The sequence below is a fragment of the Prorops nasuta genome, unplaced genomic scaffold, assembly GCF_024137725.1.
Source record: "Prorops nasuta isolate Cenicafe-Biocafe unplaced genomic scaffold, Cenicafe_Pnas_1.2 PNAS00010, whole genome shotgun sequence".
Taxonomy (NCBI): Eukaryota; Metazoa; Arthropoda; class Insecta; order Hymenoptera; family Bethylidae; genus Prorops; species Prorops nasuta.
This window is the reverse complement of record NW_027116807.1, coordinates 7,237,204-7,256,014: the sequence shown is the minus strand read 5'-3', so window position 1 is coordinate 7,256,014 and position 18,811 is coordinate 7,237,204. Positions and strand designations below refer to the sequence as shown.

The 18,811-nt window shown below is 36.6% G+C and overlaps 3 protein-coding genes across 5 annotated transcripts; 1 reads left to right on the top strand and 2 right to left on the bottom strand.

Moving 5' to 3' along the window:
* Positions 1–3,982: 3,982 nt before the first annotated feature.
* Positions 3,983–12,032, bottom strand: LOC136777132 (uncharacterized). The gene is given in 18 exon segments (XM_066733206.1): positions 3,983–5,181; positions 5,286–5,315; positions 5,388–5,442; positions 5,519–6,191; positions 6,268–6,363; positions 6,449–7,039; positions 7,296–7,540; positions 7,819–7,829; positions 7,909–8,059; positions 8,383–8,548; positions 8,591–8,676; positions 8,748–8,810; positions 8,926–8,961; positions 9,280–10,713; positions 10,773–11,080; positions 11,162–11,244; positions 11,314–11,572; positions 11,806–12,032. Coding segments are annotated over 17 exon segments (5,181 nt in total). The 5' UTR covers positions 11,565–11,572; positions 11,806–12,032; the 3' UTR covers positions 3,983–4,279.
* A 4,074-nt stretch (positions 12,033–16,106) lies between these two features.
* LOC136777014 (protein lin-52 homolog) lies at positions 16,107–17,129 on the top strand. 3 transcript variants are annotated; one of them, XM_066733010.1, is made up of 5 exons: positions 16,107–16,246; positions 16,308–16,513; positions 16,598–16,675; positions 16,756–16,848; positions 16,924–17,129. In XM_066733010.1, the coding sequence occupies exons 2-5, from the start codon at positions 16,483–16,485 to the stop codon at positions 17,061–17,063; spliced, it is 342 nt and encodes a 113-aa protein (XP_066589107.1). In that variant the 5' UTR covers positions 16,107–16,246; positions 16,308–16,482; the 3' UTR covers positions 17,064–17,129. The 3 variants fall into 3 exon arrangements, with proteins under 3 accessions (XP_066589107.1, XP_066589105.1, XP_066589108.1); XM_066733008.1 differs by having other exon boundaries at positions 16,750–16,848; XM_066733011.1 differs by having other exon boundaries at positions 16,738–16,848.
* On the bottom strand, positions 17,109–18,737 carry LOC136777011 (phenoloxidase-activating enzyme 1-like). Its single transcript, XM_066733005.1, has 6 exons — positions 18,410–18,737; positions 18,085–18,311; positions 17,710–18,000; positions 17,547–17,639; positions 17,308–17,480; positions 17,109–17,247 (listed from the first exon to the last, which is right to left on the bottom strand). Exons 1-6 carry the CDS (start codon positions 18,595–18,597, stop codon positions 17,143–17,145), a joined length of 1,077 nt encoding a protein of 358 aa, XP_066589102.1. The 5' UTR covers positions 18,598–18,737; the 3' UTR covers positions 17,109–17,142.
* Between the last annotated feature and the right edge of the window lie 74 nt (positions 18,738–18,811).

The following is an 18,811-nucleotide window of genomic DNA, read 5'->3' as shown; positions in this document are numbered from 1 at the left end:
CGCCTAGGACACTACTAGTCGACTCGCGATATTTTTCCCTTCCTCCTTCTTCTCCTCCTCCTTCTCCTCCCCCTCTTCCTCCTTTTCGTAGTCGTCGTCGTTGTCGCCCTTTCACGTTCCTCGAGCCAAAGCTCGCTCGGTCAACGCGAAACACTGCTCTTCCTACTTTCTCTCTCTGCCACTAGACTCCCGACGACCACCACCACGAGCAACTTCCTGTGCCACAGCATTGGGGAATCCACTAGCAAAAATCTCTTCTTCCTCTTCCGCTTCCGATCCCGCTTCTTCGCCCTGACTGGGTTGCGTCTCCCTCGCTGGCATACGAAATTAAACTCTTATTTACATTCGTACCACCAGCTCCCAGCGCCTCCTGCAATTCAAACACACGCATTATTAATCTTATCGAGAAGAAAACAGCTGTTGAGTTTGGTTAAATCGGCATTTTTTCAAACAGAACCATCTGCCTCCTTATAATCTGGCATTTGGGGGTTAATAAGCGCGGAAACCGGTTTACGCGGGGTACATCCTTACATAGCTTTGTGAAAATCTCTGAGAGATGTCGTTGCAGCTCGATCGATCATATCGATATTGGTACTTGGTCAATCTGATTGGTTGTTAAAGGCACGTGGGCGAGCCATCTGTCGAGAAGTCAATGAAGCAAGGGTTCGGCATGGATTTGAGACTTATCGGTAATGAGTATTGTTACTTATTTGGGGGAAGAATATGGGGAAAATCGGGTTTAAAGCTCGGCCATGCCAATTGACAATGACGCGACGCGACGCGAGAAAGTAAGCCAGCGGTGGCTAATATAGTGTAGACAGTACAAGCAGCGTCGTTGTGCTGGAACGTCTTGCCTATTATTAGAAGCGTCGTTTCCGCGTACGCTCGGCCTTCGTAGGGTGCGTCATGCACCCATGCCTGGACAGGAAACCCGAATGCTATTTAGAAATCGAACTGACAAAAGGGATGTTCGATCGAGTAATGCGATTTCAAGCAGCATTTTTTCCAGGGAAAATGCGCAGTTTATATATACATCTCTCTCGCACTCTCTCTCTCTCTTTCTCTGCTGATGTACGTGAGTCACTTGTTCGGTCAAGAAGTTACTAGGAATGAAAAATTGCAAGAAAAGACGGAGAAAAAGAGGGGAAATATAGATAAACGCGATGATTAATACGTTCGGCAAGAGAATCGCACGCGTAGGATGCGTGATTGGTGAATTCATCGATATAAACATTATTCAAGCAAGGTCCAAAATAAACGCACACGAGTCCATTTTTTAGCATTTCCCGTGGTTTTAGTTTGGTAAGGGGCTTCTGGATGAGAGGGAAAAATAGGTTAGGTGGGAAGAAAGGCAGATATAAGAGATTTCATCGACAGGTAAGGTAGTCAAACAACATACCAGTGAGATTTTGAGGTTAGGCGTTGCCAAATACCTAACCTTCTATCCTCGTAGGCATCCGAGAAAACGAAATTCACAAAACTGGCACTAACTAGCTTTTTTCACCACTGATTAACAAGAAACGAAAAAAGTACGATTTAACCTTAAATGCTGGGAGAATCAGGTTTCTCTCACTTTGAACTTTTGGTAGCTTGGGTCGTCGCACGCACACGCACGCATTCAGGCCAAACAAGCATCACAGCCTACAGGGCCATACTTATATCAACTACACTACACGCTACACAGGCCTGGCCTGGCGGTAGCCAAACAGCAGACATATGTACAAATGCCACACGAAATACAACGCTATGCTAGAAGGTTAGTGATTCGTCCGTTGAGCAACCTAACCTCTCTAACTCGGACAAGTCGGAGAATGAACGAAGATAAAAACATAGCAAGGCAAATATGTGTGCGTGCGTGCGCGTGCTTGTAAAAGCAAATCCCTCGAAAGAAGGGAGAGAGAACGAGAGAGTAAAAGGAGGAAAAAGATTTTTTACCTTGTTCAGGGTGACGCAATTCCTTGATGAAAATCAGAAAACTCGTGGTTTCTGTTAGGCCTTCTTTTCAGATACACCGATGACGAAAAGTACCGGAGAAAAAGCACTCGCGCAGGTTATGAACATGGAATCGTAGGATGCATGCATTTTCCATTCGGAGGTTGGCGACGGAAATCGACGGAGATCGACGGAAATCGACGAGCGCCGACGAGTATCGGCGAGAATCGACGAGCGCTGCACAGCTTCAAGGTTAGAATACCACAAGTCACTTAATAAAGCATGAAGGGAACTTTTCTCTCTCTCTATCCCTCTTTCTTCCTATCCTTCTCCTTCTTATTTCTTTCTCTACCTCGCTCTTTCGTTGCTCCAACTGTCACTGGTCGTACTTTCTTCCACGCAAATCCACCTTTCTTCCTCTCTCTCTCTTTCACCCATGGAAAAATTCACCACCACTTGTTTGCTTCCCAAATCTAGAAAATTTCTAAAATCGCACAAATGTATTTGACACACGTGGACACCTGTGTCTTGTTTAGTTGCTTGATAAAATGTCGGACTTCCGTTGCTGCTCCGTCCTCTCGCACCTCCACTCGTAAAAACATCGGCTCCAAGTCGGATCGCGCCAAGATCGAATCGCCAAAAGTGCAACTTGCAACTTCAAGCATGGAAATTCACCGAGTTAGAATGTATGGCGGATCAGTCAAGCGAATTATCTGTCCCCCTTATTACTTCGCTTCGAAATTGAAACTGCAAGTCTATCTCCCAAAGCGCGCACTGATCAAGAAAATCAATTTAATGTTCTGATATTTTTAATTTTTGTCTATTTAGCAAATTCCTTGGCAACACTTCAGTTGTACATGGCTCTGTTTAATTCTCCCTGCACAATCCTAGGAGTTTAGAGTTGGAGATTGGTTGGTTGGTGGATGGATCAGGTTGGACACACCGATCCGAACAGTAACAGTGCCAATACGTGTTGCACATTCAGGTCTTTCTTAATTGTACAGAGAAAGGATAGAAGAAGAGGAGGAAGAGTAATCGCGCGCGCGCGCACCCGGGTGAGGAAAGCTGGTCAATGGCAGTTTGTTTTCATCGGTGATGGAATCGAGTTGGGGCCATGTCCAACATCTACCAGCTTGTCTGCTCTGACGGCTTCTTTTCTCGCCTAGCTGAAAAGTAGTCGAGATTCATGCGGAGAATGGTAGAGTATCCTCTGATGAACACCCCCACTGGAATGAACTCGCCCGGTTTGAAGGGTCAAAAGCACCTCGGCGAATTGCAAAATAATCACAGTGCTCCCAGGTTAGTTGCCGTGTAAATCAATGAGCTGACTGTTGTCTCGAGCGGTGCCACGACGCGACTTCCTGGTGCAGCGAGCAACCAGGCAGGCAAAGCATACGCACGTCAGCCACTTTTGGCGCCTTTCCACGGCGTGCATTCACCCCGGGCTGCCGGCGAAATTCTTAGCAACCACCGAGCACCACGTATTCCTTACTTAATCCCGAAACGTTTGGTCACTTCCCGGACGCGTTTCCGGATCGTTTGGCGACACTCGCAGGGACAGGACGTCCTCGCAGTACACACGAGACACGCACGCCCTAACCGCCTAACCGCGGCGACACCGCATCGCTTTCACGGCTCAACATGGAGCTATGCTTTAACGCTATGCTATCACAGCTTCGGAGCTGAATCCATGCCGAGTGTTTCCCGAGGCGTCCGTTGCGGCCTGGCGACACTGTCGTGCCCGCGCCCGTCCGCCTATAAAACCTCTTCTACCAACATTACCCTTTAACCATTCCCTAGGTACTCCTTGACAACAACGGTACTACTCGATCGACCAATTTACTTCGATAATTATCGGCAAGAACGATCCTCTCGATCTCGATGAACGTACCCGCGGATTTTCATAATTGTTGTTAACTTTACATCGAGTATTTATTACGAACTTTGTTAGTGTCAATAAAATTCTCTTGGCTTTAATTACTGATCGATCGCGTCCGACACTTCTTCATTCATTTTCATTGGATCATTGGAATTGTTTAAAGAAATACCATTTTCTACATCGCCAAGATTGTTTATTACAAAGACAATACTCTGTTTTTTAATCAATGAAAATAATATGCTACCTATGCTTTATATTTTTTGGCTTACATCAGGCATACTTGTTTAAAATATAACAAATATTATCCATCTTGCGCTCCTATGTATATACATGGAACTGCTATATTAACTGAAATAAAATTGAAAATAAAAAACTAAATATATTTCTTCAACCACTGTTTCAAAACAATTCACACAGCCTTTTAAACTGTAAGCTAACTTATTATTCACTTTAATTTACTTAGTCTCTTTAGTATTTTCCTCGAAAGGACCCGCGTCCACGATGAGGTTTTGTGACGGAGAATTTTCCTCTACAAAATTGCATTTTATTCAAGACACCCTTTCCTCTTGCGGAGTTTCCCCTGACGCTCCAATCATTTTTCTTTTGGAATGTATTCATAGAGTCCGACTCTTCCTCAGATTCCACAAGAACCATCGGACTCTCACCACGACTGTGATCACTTCTATGATCCCGATATTCATCGCACGATTCCTCCAAAGGTATTTCATCCGGTGAATAATGCTCTATGGAGTAGCGGTCCCGAAACGAGGCTTGACCGGAGTAACTTCTACTCGTTTCCGGTGTCTTATGATGACTTGAGCTATATTCGTTGCTTTCAGGATGCCGTGACTCTCGTTCTTCCGACCTTCTACCCACCCAAGTATGTCTCTGACTGGAGTTGTTCAGGCTCCACCTTAAATCATCCGGTTCTCTATGGTGAGATGGATATTCATAAGGATTGTGTATGTTCCAATCGAGCCGATCCATGATAGGCTTCTTCTCATCTTTCTCCGATGGTTCTAAATCATAAGGATGAACTTGTACAGCAGCATCCACGGTTATTACGCAAGTTTGAACGTACTTCGTATCAACTTCAACCTCGTCCGTTTGACAAATCTTCTGGTGCATCAGCGTACTAATGGGCGCTATTCTCGTGCCATTCATAGTTGCAACCTGCTCATCGTCCCAATTAAGTTTATTCACAGACGTCTGCAGGAGTATAGAGTTTGATTGGTGTTTTCTTGGTTGACTCTCCTTGTCTTCCTTTTTCGGATCGTAAAAAAATCTACCCCTCATTTTCAATCTTGGATCCTCTACAGGAAGCTCGCGAAGTGCACGCGCGCATTGTTGCAAAATTTCAGACTTTAAACCTGTAGTAAAAAGAAATGCTGTTTTATTTTGTATAGATTCACCACAGACAATTCAACTGTGTTTCTCGTAGTAATTGTTTTGATAGATAAGAGAAGGATCTCACCTGGATGCAGTATTGGCATATTCGTGGAATCTGAAGTTAAAAAGAATTCCATTAAAGCAATTTCCACAGGTAGGAAAGAAAATAAATATTTAAAAAATGTACCTTTGGCAGAAACAGATGCCTCCAACAAACTAGACAAGCTAGTCTTTAGAAATGACTGAAAAAAAAACGGAAGATTTTATTAAAGCGCGCTTACAAAAAGTTAACAGATGTTTAAGCAAAATATGAATTACGTTTGAATTAGAAATGACAGGAGGCTCCGGAGTTTTCAGTCGTTCGACATACGGTTGATAGGTACCGAATGACATGCTTGATCTACTAGGTGAATGTCTAGGAGAAATTGATCTATCCATCGTAGAATCATATGGCACTGTTCCAGAGTTCATTGGCATTGGAGCGGGAACAGGCTGAGGTGAATTTGACGATAGAGAATGCATAGGTAACATAGGTCCAGAATTGTACGCCGTTGATCCCGCAGTATACTCTGATCCAGGTGGAGCCGTGTGTATGGACATCGGGTCAAAGGTCATCAAAGAAGGTGGATGAGAAGTTTCAAAATTCATGTAAGATGACTGCATGATTCCAGGTCCAGACATAAAACTTTGCATTAAAGATGGAGGCTGAGGTCTGATAGGCTCCGGATTATAAGCCGGAAGACTTTGCAATGAAGCCCCCGGAGTAGGGTAACCTGCATTGATCACGGGCCGCGCAGCCTCTTGTGCAAATGTCCTGGCCAGCTCATTAATGAACGGTGACCTCTTCCGTACCCTTCTCTCCTGTGATCTTGAATGAGATCTACTCCTTCTTCTTGGACTGTAGCGTCTGTCTAATGGAGAACGGCTGGTTCTTCTCCGGAATCGATCACTGCTACGACTTCGTTGTCGATCTCGTGATCGAGATCTTCGCCTTAAAACAATTAACATGTTAATATTTTTTATTTAATCAATTGTCAAGTTAGATCTCTTAGTATAAAACTACTTACCGCTCGTATACTTCTAAACGTCTTCTTTGGCGATCACTACTCCATTTCTTTTCCGAACTTCTTATCTTACGCTCAGGGCTTGATGGAATAGGACTCCTTTTATGTAAATCAATTGAATATTTGAATTCGCGAGGCTCATATTTTGCTATGTTATATTTTAGAGAATCATAATGTTACTTACCGTTCGTGAATATCGAAACGTCTTCTGTGTCTTTCAATACTACCCCTTCTCTCCTGACTTCTCTTTCTACGTTCCGAACTTCCCTGATCTGAACTTCTATGCTCATATCTTATAGGACTTCTTTTCCTGTCCTGATTTGATTTAATAGGTGAACTTCTTAGACGATCGAACGCCGTCCGTAATGGACTTTTCTTTCTTTCTGGACTCATGGCAAACGAATTCCTCCTCCTGTAAGGACTTGTTCTTCTTTCCACGCTTCTTCTACGAGAAGGGCTACTCTTGCGGTCATACGTTTTATTTTTTTCTTTATTTTTGATCAAATTGCGTTGCTGCGCTTTTTCCTGGTTCTGCTTCTCCGTAATAGTCTCCAATACCTCCCCCTCAGTTCCTGGTGGTACCACATTATCCGAATCAAGTAGATGCTTGATAGCTTTCTCCTTCTCCGCAAGGAGTTTGTTTTCACTATCCTTCTTCATTCGAATTTTGTCCCTTTCTATGTCTTTTGAACTTTTTGTTGGATCCCGCCGCTCCCCTGTCTTCTTACTCTTAGACTCCTGGTGTGGAGAAATTTCTTGATTCTGGTGATTCTCCCTATAAAAACGTTTCCTATCATCAATTGATGAATTAAGAAAAAAGGAAGATAGAAATGAAGATGATATAAATTTTAAGAAAAAGAAAAAAAGATACCTATAAAATATTGACTTATCACTATAATTGCTTCGCCTTAAAAATAATCCAGCTGCCTTCTTAACAAGATTCTATTATGTAAAAATAAAGCAATAATTTCAGCAGGTATTTAAAAGCAGGGAATTCAATGAACAGGTATTAAATTTGACAACATTAATACCTTGATTGCCTCTTTTGTTCCTGAATCTTCACATTTGTATTGCTTCCATCATTTTGCTGACGATCTTCTTCTCCATCCCATGCATCAACTACATCCAAGCCTTCCATAAAATCTTCCTCATCTAAAAATTCTTGAAGCTCGTCATCTGGAATTTCCTTTAATCCCTCTATAGCTCGTTGAACATCGTCATTGGTATCTTTCATTTTCAGACCAGAAGCATTAGATTTTTCTTGATTATTCATAGGTCATTGAAATATGTTCGTCTCCAGAAATGTATCCACAAATGATCCTTATACTACAATACTTTTAAATGTTTCACATCAATAAAGTGATATTTATATAATTAAAAAATGAACAATAGAATAATTCAATTAATGATGCAAGTCTAAATACAAAGACATGAATGTAGCTGCTACTATCAATGGAATTTGTGTGCAATGACAAAAAATATTTTTAAATGAATATATATTACTTAATTATGCAATTACTCTTTTCTTTATAACCTTCCTTTTATAAAGCATACTTTTTTCAAAACTGAGGTAATGGATTTATGTTTTGAGATTTTATAACATTTTCTTAATAGAATATGGAAGTAAAATAATGCAATTGTTACAATTAATGAATGAGAAATATGAAAAGCTTATTTCGATCAAGTCTAAAGCAACTCCGTTTATACAATTCATGCGTACCACGGCGTAGATGCAGGAAATTATATATCTCAACGAGAATAGTAAGCGTCTGCTTATTTTATGCAATGGACAAACCTGATAAGTATGTAGGCAAAGTTTCATTCAATTTAAAATGACACTCTTTTTTGCACTCCAAAGCAAAATTTTATCAGTTCGACTGTATATAATATCTAAGACCAGAATAAAATCAATTTCACTAACATAAAACAAGCAAATGGCTTGAGTTCAGTCATATTTCTTTAATTTCGCAGAGTAAAAACTGAAGGATAAAGATACCGTAGCTCGATTAAAATTAAATAATTTAATTTTAAAAGTTAGAGGCACGTTCGCTTAAGCATGTTTTCCGCTGTTATTCGCCATATTGGTTTATACCAGTTTCTACTACCAGTTTATTAAACATGACTCTGACTATTGTTGCGATCTGGTGGGAATTTTGTACCCCCATTATGACTCCAGGCGGCTGCTGTGAACGGCTGTTTATAAGTTACATGGGGGCACGAAATTCCCATCACATCGCAACATTGGCCATTGGCTATCGTCCAATAACTGTAGTGATCGTACATACTTAAAATTAATTGTAAAAACGGCAATCATAAACAAATATACGTTTGATAACATATATTGCAAAGCCTCTTGCCTCTTACCTCAAGTATTTCTATTCTCACTGTAAAACTAAGGGCCGGTTTTTCCGCCTATTGGTAAAATTTATCTGCTTGGTAAAATTTACAAACTGTAGTAAATTCTATTCAATTTCAAGCTTTACCAAACGGATAAATTTATCCAGACGTTTGCCAATAGGTGGAACAACCGGACCTAAGGGTGAGTCCTACCAAAACCTGTAAGGTAAAATTTTACCATGTAGGATTGCCAATTTTTCAAAAATACATATGCTGATTGGCTAATTCACAGCAAATTGGCAATCCTACATGGTAAAATTTTACCTTACAGGTTTTGGTCGGACTCACCCTAACAGAAAACTATAATTATTGTACTATATGTCTATAGAGAACTTAGTTTCCTCTTAAAATAAAAACAACATTCTAAAGGAACATATACAATTTATTAAAATTTCATCACTGTAAAAAGTACGGATATATCTCAAATAAAAAAATATTAAGGTTCATATTTCATGGGTTGTAGTCACGATTAAAGATCCTTATGTTTATTGAATATAGTTACAGATATTAGTAAAATTGAAATAATAAAAAAATATTTAGTTTATCGTCGCTGATCTTCCTCGGTTAAAACTTAATTTGCTAAATCTCTATGTTCATAAATAATACAAATATTTAAACGTTTCTTTTAAGTCCTAACATATAACTCAATTGTTTGTTAACCATTTGTTTGATCTCTTCGCGAAAGAATTTATGAAACTCAATACAGTAATTGTGTACTGTTCTGTCCGTCAGAAAAATATCAATTTTAATCTTTGGACTATGCTTTTTTTCTAAAAGGCATTCAAATTCTACATGCTCTTTACTTGTTCCTTTTTGTTTTTCTAGTATTTTATTGGTTACTAAAGCTTCGTAATCGACACAACTTAAATTTGGCTTCGGTGAGACATCGTGCTCCTTTCGGTTCGTCCATAATATCCTTGTGTTACCGATACAAACCAGTCTAATCTTATCATGATCTTTTGAATGAACATCCGACGGCTTCTTAGTTTTCTGCTGTTTTATTCCCTGATCCGACATTATCACGACATCAAATCTTAATACTTTGACGAAAATCTCCTTGAGCACGTTGCAGACGGTGAGAAACCAATTCTCAATCATATACTTCCGCTTATCAACAATATTTTCTCGTTTATCAAAATCATTGGGTAGACCAACTTCTTTGTACTGCTCGTAATTAGCAATTACAATTCTCCGTACTGGTCTTCTACGTGTAACAGCATCTTCCAACATGTCCGATATTATATCGATGTATCCCGTGTCTTTTGCATCGTCGCAAATACTTGCAGCTAGAATCGCCTGCTTCTGAAAAGTATCCAATATACGAGGTGGGACATTGCCAGTGACATTATGGCAGAGCTCAATGGGATCCTGTACACACATTGGTTTGTCCAGCCTTATTCGTGTAATATGATCATCGGTAATATTTGCAAAATATCTGCTCATAGAGGCCGGCATTTCTTCAGGGCAAAATATTTTGACGTCGTATGATACTCCTTCCAGTGGACAAATAAGCTTCTCATAAAAGTCAAATTTGCCGTAAAAATCAAAAAACCCATGCAAAAGTTTGGATGGCGTAAGTTTATCGCTAACATCATCAAGTGGTTCAAGCCTTTTAAAGTCAAAGTCTACTCGCCAGCCATTAATAATTTTTAGACTGTCATCATTTTGTAGATGTGTGAGAGGTGGTAACAATTTTATTGTAGGTTGTTGTAAATAAAAAATAAATAGTAAGACTAAAGAGTAGTTAGTCATTCTTCCCATACCTGTTAAATCAAATCTTTTTGCCCAATATTTAAGGTATAACATGACTGGTCTTAAACTTTCATGGAGGTCAAAGCAGTCTTTTAAAAATTTGCTATTATAAACTCCCAGAGCATTTTTAAACGTGATATCGCAATTAACCTTTGTCGGTAAATAACAAAACTTTATAATAGGTGTTTTTGCTTTAGGGATTGGTACAACACTCCCAAAGAGATTTTTGGCTTGGTACATTGTTGCTTTTACTCTCTTCAGTGTCACTGCTTGTACCCAGGCTTTCGAATGCTCTTTGTTCTCTCCTTAAAAAAAAAAGGAATTATAAAGCTAATAGATTCAAATTTATTGTTTCTCACTTAGAATTAACAATGCTTATTCTCACCAATATCTAAGTACAGATCTAAATCACTCTCTTTCAAACACAAGCCAGTAACAGATGACCCAAATCTGTACAGTAGACATTTTGGGAAAGATTTTTTAAAATATGCAAATAATTCATCTGTGGTACGCTGGTACAAGTTATTTAGTTCAAGTTGGTCTATTTGAACTTCTCTTAGAAAAGCTTGTAATTGGGTTTCAACAGAACAATCTCCTACTACTAGAACCCTTGTCAATTCTGAGGCCGATATTTGATTTAAAACTTTCTTTTTGATTGGTTTTGGCACTACAATTAATTGAAAATCCAATTGAAAATAATTTTTCATTAGGTACTACATTTAAGAGATGAATAATCAATTAAACTTACCAAACTTGAAATGTCTTTCTTTCACACACAGTTTTATATTCTGATAATAAAAAGGTTTTGATAAGGCATCTTTCACACTTTGCCTAAAAGTAAAAATCCAGTTAACGAAATATAATTTAATGAGATTTTTGTAAAAATTTATAATATCTTACGGGGATGTAAATTCTATGTTAAGTTCATTTTTATGAAATTTATGATGTTTGATTGTTCCCACATCACGGAAAAGCTCAACCAGGTCTGGATGATGCATGAACTGTTTTTTAGGATAGACCACTATAGATCTTTCTGCAACAGCTTTTTTTGCATTATAAGCCCTCATAGTGATTGCATGGTTTTTACTCGAAATGTGAATAGAATACAGTGAATCAATGGTAAAAGTTTGTCCACAAGGTACGCACTCCATGTTTTAATCTAAGCATACAATAACAAATGAGTTAATGTATTCGTTTTCATTCAATCATTTATAAATTATTATTAAGCCGAAGTCAGACGATGCTTTTTCTCGTGCTGGATTGCTTGCTGAATTGAAATATCGTTTGCTGATAGGTTATAATAATGCAAATATCCAATCAGCAGTCATCATTCTAAATTCAGCAAGCAATCCAGTACGAGAAAAAGCATCGTCTGATTTCGGCTTTACTTACAGATAGGGTTGCCTTGCCATCTGTTCTCTTTTCCCTGGACACTGACCTCTTTTATTAACCTTACAGGAACGTCCGGGGGATATTTATATTTATCTAGGATTTTCAAATCGTTCGAAAAAGTTATTTTTTTCTAATTCGTTCGTAAAAGACTGATCAATAAATATTATTGGAAATCGGAGATGTGTCGTCAGCGTTGCCAACTCCGCCATTTTGAATGTAGTCGTTGTATAGTCAGTGATGCCTGTGATGCCAGGATCAGGGATGCCAGATATACATATGTAACACATACACTGACATACAGCTATACCTTAGGTGTGATTGGACTTCGGGCCGGGCCGGGCAACTTCGGCTTTAGAAGAAGAGCAACTAACGCTAAGAGTTGAGGTATAATAAACTCAATGATTTTATATTAACCTGCTAACAAATGCATTTTTTTATTTATTATTGAGTCCAATAAGTTAACGGTTATTAAAAGAAAAAATCCCCTGTAATGAAAAAAAATTCAAAAATTTTAAACTTCGCCAAGACCCAATCCCAAACCCGAGCCTGCCGTGCGACAAAACGGCAGTACATATAACCCCCATTTGTACCCCTTCCCTTCCTTTCAAATTCTCGATAGTTACTGCTGGCTAACGGCTAACTTCACTTTCGTTGCTGTGGTGTTGATTCCAGTTAATTCTGGCATCACCGGCATCACTGACTATACAGGGTATAATTCAAAATAACGTAGTTGGCAACAATGGCAACGCTGGCCCCAACTGGCCCCAAGACCCCCAAGGTTAAGGCCTAGGACAAACCCTCGGGTTAAGCTACATGCCGGGTTAAGTAGGCGTGCCAACCATAATAATTTAAAAAATATATGTATGAAACCTTTTAGTTGCGAATGTTTTTAGCTAGGGATTTACTTATATAGTTTGAAATTTTTAAATTAGTTTAGGACTATCCAGAGTATCAGGACCAGAAATCAGGTTTTAGAAAAAGTAGGAAAGTAGGCTTATAAAACTTCTGCTTAGGCTGACATTTAAAATAATTAAAACACCTCTTTTACTTATATAATTAAATTACAATCAATTTAATAGGTCATTGAATTTATACAAAAAAAAATGCTTTTTAACGAACAATTGTTATCTCGATCGGAACATTATTATTAGGTTTTGACAGCTACCTACTGCTATAAAAGAATAAAATTTATTTTCAATTAAGAATTTTGAAAACCAATGTATGCTTGATTTCATTTTTGAAGAAAATATGATTGTGAATACGAGTATCAGGTGGTTCAGCAGTGCAAAAGAAGAAGGATACAAAGGCCACGAATGAATTGGTTTTTCATTTATGATGATAATGATTTTCATTTAAGATATCGGCTTCATAAGCCACAATTTTTACTAGTACTGTTAGAAATCAGCAGCTCATTATGTGCTAATGCTGTTGGGTAATATTTGATATAAAGATAGAAGCTTTTTAATCATTCGTACAAAGTAAATATAAAGAATTTAAATTTTGATTTCATTTTTAGAAGTCATATAATTTCACCTATAATTCAACTGCTTATCGCATTAAGGTTTTATGCGACTGGGTCTTTTCTTATTACAATTGCTGATTTTAATGGAATTTCAAAAGCCGCAGCTGTGACAATAGTTCATAGAGTATCTTCTGCGATTGCTTTATTAAGTAAAAAATATATCAAATTACCGTCAACACCTGAAGAAATAATGGAAACCCAGATGGGAAATTTTCAAAAAGCTGCCTTTCCTAGAATAATTGGTGCTATAGATTGTGTTCATGTAAGAATTCGGTCCTATGGTAAGTAGTAATTAATTTAATTTTCTATATTTACAAAAAATTAAATTAATTACTACTTACCATAGGACCGAATTCTTACATGAACACAATCTATAGCACCAATTATTCTAGGAAAGACAGCTTTTTGAAAATTTCCCATCTGGGTTTCCATTATTTCTTCAGGTGTTGACGGTAATTTGATATATTTTTTACTTAATAAAGCAATCGCAGAAGATACTCTATGAACTATTGTCACAGCTGCGGCTTTTGAAATTCCATTAAAATCAGCAATTGTAATAAGAAAAGACCCAGACGCATAAAACCTTAATGCGATAAGCAGTTGAATTATAGGTGAAATTATATGACTTCTCTAAATGAAATCAAAATTTAAATTCTTTATATTTACTTTGTACGAATGATTAAAAAGCTTCTATCTTTATATCAAATATTACCCAACAGCATTAGCACATAATGAGCTGCTGATTTCTAACAGTACTAGTAAAAATTGTGGCTTATGAAGCCGATATCTTAAATGAAAATCATTATCATCATAAATGAAAAACCAATTCATTCGTGGCCTTTGTATCCTTCTTCTTTTGCACTGCTGAACCACCTGATACTCGTATTCACAATCATATTTTCTTCAAAAATGAAATCAAGCATACATTGGTTTTCAAAATTCTTAATTGAAAATAAATTTTATTCTTTTATAGCAGTAGGTAGCTGTCAAAACCTAATAATAATGTTCCGATCGAGATAACAATTGTTCGTTAAAAAGCAATTTTTTTGTATAAATGCAATGACCTATTAAATTGATTGTAATTTAATTATATAAGTAAAAGAGGTTTTTTAATGATTATAAATGTCAGCCTAAGCAGAAGTTTTATAAGCCTACTTTCCTACGTTTTCTAAAACCTGATTTCTGGTCCTGATACTCTGGATAGTCCTAAACTATTTTAAAAATTTCAAAGTCTAGTGATGGCGATATTTTCAAAAAGTATCGATATTTCGTATCGATACGTATCAAAAACGGAAGTATCGATACGTGTGAAATATCGAAATCAATGTATCGATATCCGATATATCGATGCTTATCGATTCAGTAGAATATTGAATTGTATTATTATTCAATATATATATATTTCTACTAGCAACTAAAGCCCGTATTCCCATATTTCTAGACGAACTACGAATACAGGATTTTCTCTAACGGCACTTTATAAAAATTTTCATGTTATTGGACTATGACAATTTTAAGTTTTAACTGCCGCAAATTTATCATATTACATTTAAGTTAAAAATTAAATATAACTGAAGAAGATCAGACGAAACAAAATAATATTTGTAAGGAGCTATGGAAGAAAATTAATGTTTCTGATTTTTTCAGACGGATAATGTATAGTAAGTGTCTTTTTGTCAAATAACATAATTCTGAGAGTTTCCGATTTGTAATTGGAATATTCCGATTAATCTAGCTGCAGTGATGCAACCAAAACCGAAGGCCTAGCGCAAAAATCACTAGATTCTCATCATAAACATGCCGCGATTATCACATGAGGATCTTGGATTGAGATTGAAAAGTTGATGGAGGCTTAGGCTTATACGTGGCTCTATAAAATAGCTAAAAAGGTTTATTGTGTTTTTAAATTCGAACCGAAGAGAGAAATAGTAGAAATTTCCTGAAGGTAAAATGATAAACAATTTTTAAAAAAGTAAGAAATATGTAAAATAATATAATTAACTAAGTATAATTATAACTAAATGAAATTAATAAAAATATAATTTATTTCTCATGGTTAAATATTATAGCAATAACATTTTAATTTATCAACTAATTTGAACTTATATTTTACTTCCCTTGTTTAAATCTTATTATTTTTATGATTATTAATTTTATTTAGTTATTATTATACTTATTTAATTATATTGCAGCGCATATTTCTATTAAAAATATATAATCATATTACCTTGAATGAATTTCCATTATTTCTCATCATCCATTAAATTAATTTAAAAGCATGATAAACCAATCTAGTTAGACTTTAGCTACGAGCAAGCCTAAACCTTCCATCAACTTCTCAATCTCCATTCGAAATCGAATTGTGGTTAACAAGAAAAGTTTAGGATAAGAATATAGGGATTTTTTGTTAGACGTTTCATGTCAATTGCATCACTGCAGCTAAAACAATTCGAATCCAAAATCCGATTATTTCAAAACCGCTCTGATGTACATATGTATCGATTGGAGCATTTGTATCGATACTGTCCTATATCGAAAAGTAAAGTATCGATACAAAAATCGATGGTATCGTCATGAAAATATCGATACCGACAAATATCGATACAATATCGCCATCACTATAAAATTCAAACTATATAAGTATAAATCCCTAGCTAAAAACATTCGCATAAATTATTATGGTTGGCACGCCTACTTAACCCGGCAGTAGCTTAACCCGAGGGTTTGTCCTAGGCCTAGTTTCACACGATTTCTATTCCTACTCGCGCGCGCGTCTCGCCATTAATTGTTATAATACTTATAATGGTTTTGCTTAGCTTAAAGAGTAATGTCATTCGCGTCTAAAGTAACATTTAGTTTGTGTACCGCTGGTGCTCTTGGCATTATACTTTATGTTCATTTAAAGCAACAGGCAGATAGGTAACTAATAAAATTTTTCTGCTATGAAATTGAGGTTACGTTTCGTGTTTCGCTTTTACAGGGAAAAGCTTCACTTGGGTGTAATTCGTGATTTGGAGATACAGGAGCGTCGGAAGGCAGAAAATATTTATTTACTTCAGCAACAAAACGAATTGGAGAAAATACTACGAAAAGAACAATTGAACTCTAAATGATCCATGAGAAATTTCCATATTTACAAATGAAATAAGATAAAAATGGCTAACGAAACTACCACAGACGAACCAGGTAAAATAAATCAATTTCTTCTGAATCGTTTAGGAAATAATTAAGAATAATAATGCCTATTCTTTGATTTCCTTATTTTGATAGATCTGACTTGTGTAGAAGACAATTTAATGAGTTTAGAAAAATTGGATCGAGCTTCACCCGATTTGTGGCCTGAGCAAAGTGAGTTTATTTTATATAGATTATAAATTACGTGCATCATAAAAAGGTATGATATATGCTAGCGAATGATGAAGTTCCAGGTGTGAATGAGTTTGTTGCTCAAAATTCTCCCCAAACTGAGCCATTACCATGGGCTGCAGGACTTACAGCAGATGATATAAATCAATTACACCGTAAGAATATTTTTCAGTATTTTGATATTGTGGATAAAATATTTACAAAAAGTATTATTCTACTTACCTTTTCAGAATTAGGAAATTTATCAATGACTGGCCTCATTACAGAAGTAAAAAAATTGCATGACTTGGCCTATCAATTAGGATTAGAGGAGGCTAAAGAAATGACAAGAGGAAAATACTTAAATATATTTAGACAGAAATACAAATAATTTTGTATCAACTTACGTTATTGTATAGTTTTGAATATAATGTAAAATATAATGTATTATATAGCACATTCTTTTTTTATTACCAGTTTTCTCTAATCCAACTGTTATATTGAGGAATACTGAGGAAAACTGTCGGATGATTCATGCTGGTTTCACATTTAGATCCATATGATAAAATTCCTGCCTATTAATATATATAATTGAAAGAAATGTAACTAAATTGATAAACATATGTAGTAATTACCAAAAAATAGGTATCCAAGTGTTTGTGGATTAAAGGGCTTCCATTGAAACCAGAACATGGCTCATGATTGCCAATTGCACATGTATCAACACACAGTCCTTTTTCTGCAAAATATCTACATTCTGCACTTGGCAGAATAGTCATTGAAAATCCACTTTGTACATCTGAGCTTTCTGCAATAGAAAAATATTAAAACGATAATAAATACAGATGTTTTCAAATTGTTGAGTGCTTATTACTTTTTCCCCTGGAAAATTTACCCCAACCAGTCAAGATGGCATTGTTGCCAGGATTAATGGCATTTGATAGAAGACAGATAGGCTGTGCAGTAACTAAGAAAAATTATAGTAATAATTTATGAATCCATTGAATTTAATATTAGAGAATGTAATAATATGCTACCCGTAAAATCTATAGATTTCTTCAATCTTATTAATGCTAAATTATTTTGGTAGTTTTCCGAGTCATATGTAGGGTATTTTATGATATACGAAATATCGTATTTTTGAGCCTTGTGTCCACAGAATAAACTATTACAATCAGGATCTGTGCTAATGTCGTATTCTCCAATTAACACATTGCGAAGTTTATAATTGGCAGCATTGGTTAAAACGCACGAAGCAGTGGTTAGAATAGTCCTATTGGTCAAAATGGTGCCCGTACACGGATATTTTGTTTCTCCTGTGAGAATATCTGGAATTGATTACTTTTAAACAATTGTTTCTTAAGCATTCATTTAATTATTTTTATATTAGCCAATGAAAGCTGTTGACGCACTTATAAATCCTATTCTAGCAAGAAATGGGTAAGATCCCAATGTATTCAAGTCACTTTGTATTAAACTTTTTCCACAATTACAATCTATAGTTGGTTGATTCAGGCTCGTTGAGGTCGATTCAGGGTATCCGGGATAGCTTGAATAATCCGGATAATTTGTAATAGCACCGAAGCCACAACAAACTTTTGGTTTTGACCCGTCGTAACCACAGATGGCTTGCTTGAATCTGATTAATTTCAATTAACATCTCATTAATTGCGGATAAGAAATATTGTCGGTAAGGATATATATATATATATGAGATTGCATTTTTTTCTACTTTACCTGTGCAAGGGAAGTTCGTTTCTGTACATGAGGAAAACAATATCCTGACACTCTTCAAGATAAATGCATTTTTTGTCATCTGAACAAGATAGATCATCATAGTTAAGCGGATCTTGCATCAAGAGCGAATCGGTCGCAGAGAAAACCACAAATAGAAGAAAAGTTTTTATTGCTGTTATTAAGCACATATTTGTTTAAATGCACCACTGTCAACAGCTGCGAGTAAATTGTAACTAAATTTTAATGTAGCAATTTTTCTTCATGAATTCGCGATCATCGTTAGATTGGCAGATTGGATAATTTAATTGACCTTGGCATAAGCTGCATTATTCTTCCTTCCGCCGGAAAAACTCTCATTAAATCGAGAATTTCATTCATCGCACTGCACACGCTCCATTCCTG

Coding starts and splice junctions, on each gene's coding strand:
- LOC136777011 (XM_066733005.1), bottom strand. CDS start 18,597: ATGTGCTTAATAACAGCAATAAAAACTTTTCTTCTATTTGTGGTTTTC. Junction 18,312..18,409: donor AACGAACTTCCCTTGCACAG/GTAAAGTAGAAA, acceptor GAAATTAATCAG/ATTCAAGCAAGCCATCTGTG. Junction 18,001..18,084: donor TGCTAGAATAGGATTTATAA/GTGCGTCAACAG, acceptor AATCAATTCCAG/ATATTCTCACAGGAGAAACA.
- LOC136777014 (XM_066733011.1), top strand. CDS start 16,483: ATGGCTAACGAAACTACCACAGACGAACCAG. Junction 16,514..16,597: donor AACTACCACAGACGAACCAG/GTAAAATAAATC, acceptor TTATTTTGATAG/ATCTGACTTGTGTAGAAGAC. Junction 16,676..16,737: donor CGATTTGTGGCCTGAGCAAA/GTGAGTTTATTT, acceptor GATATATGCTAG/CGAATGATGAAGTTCCAGGT.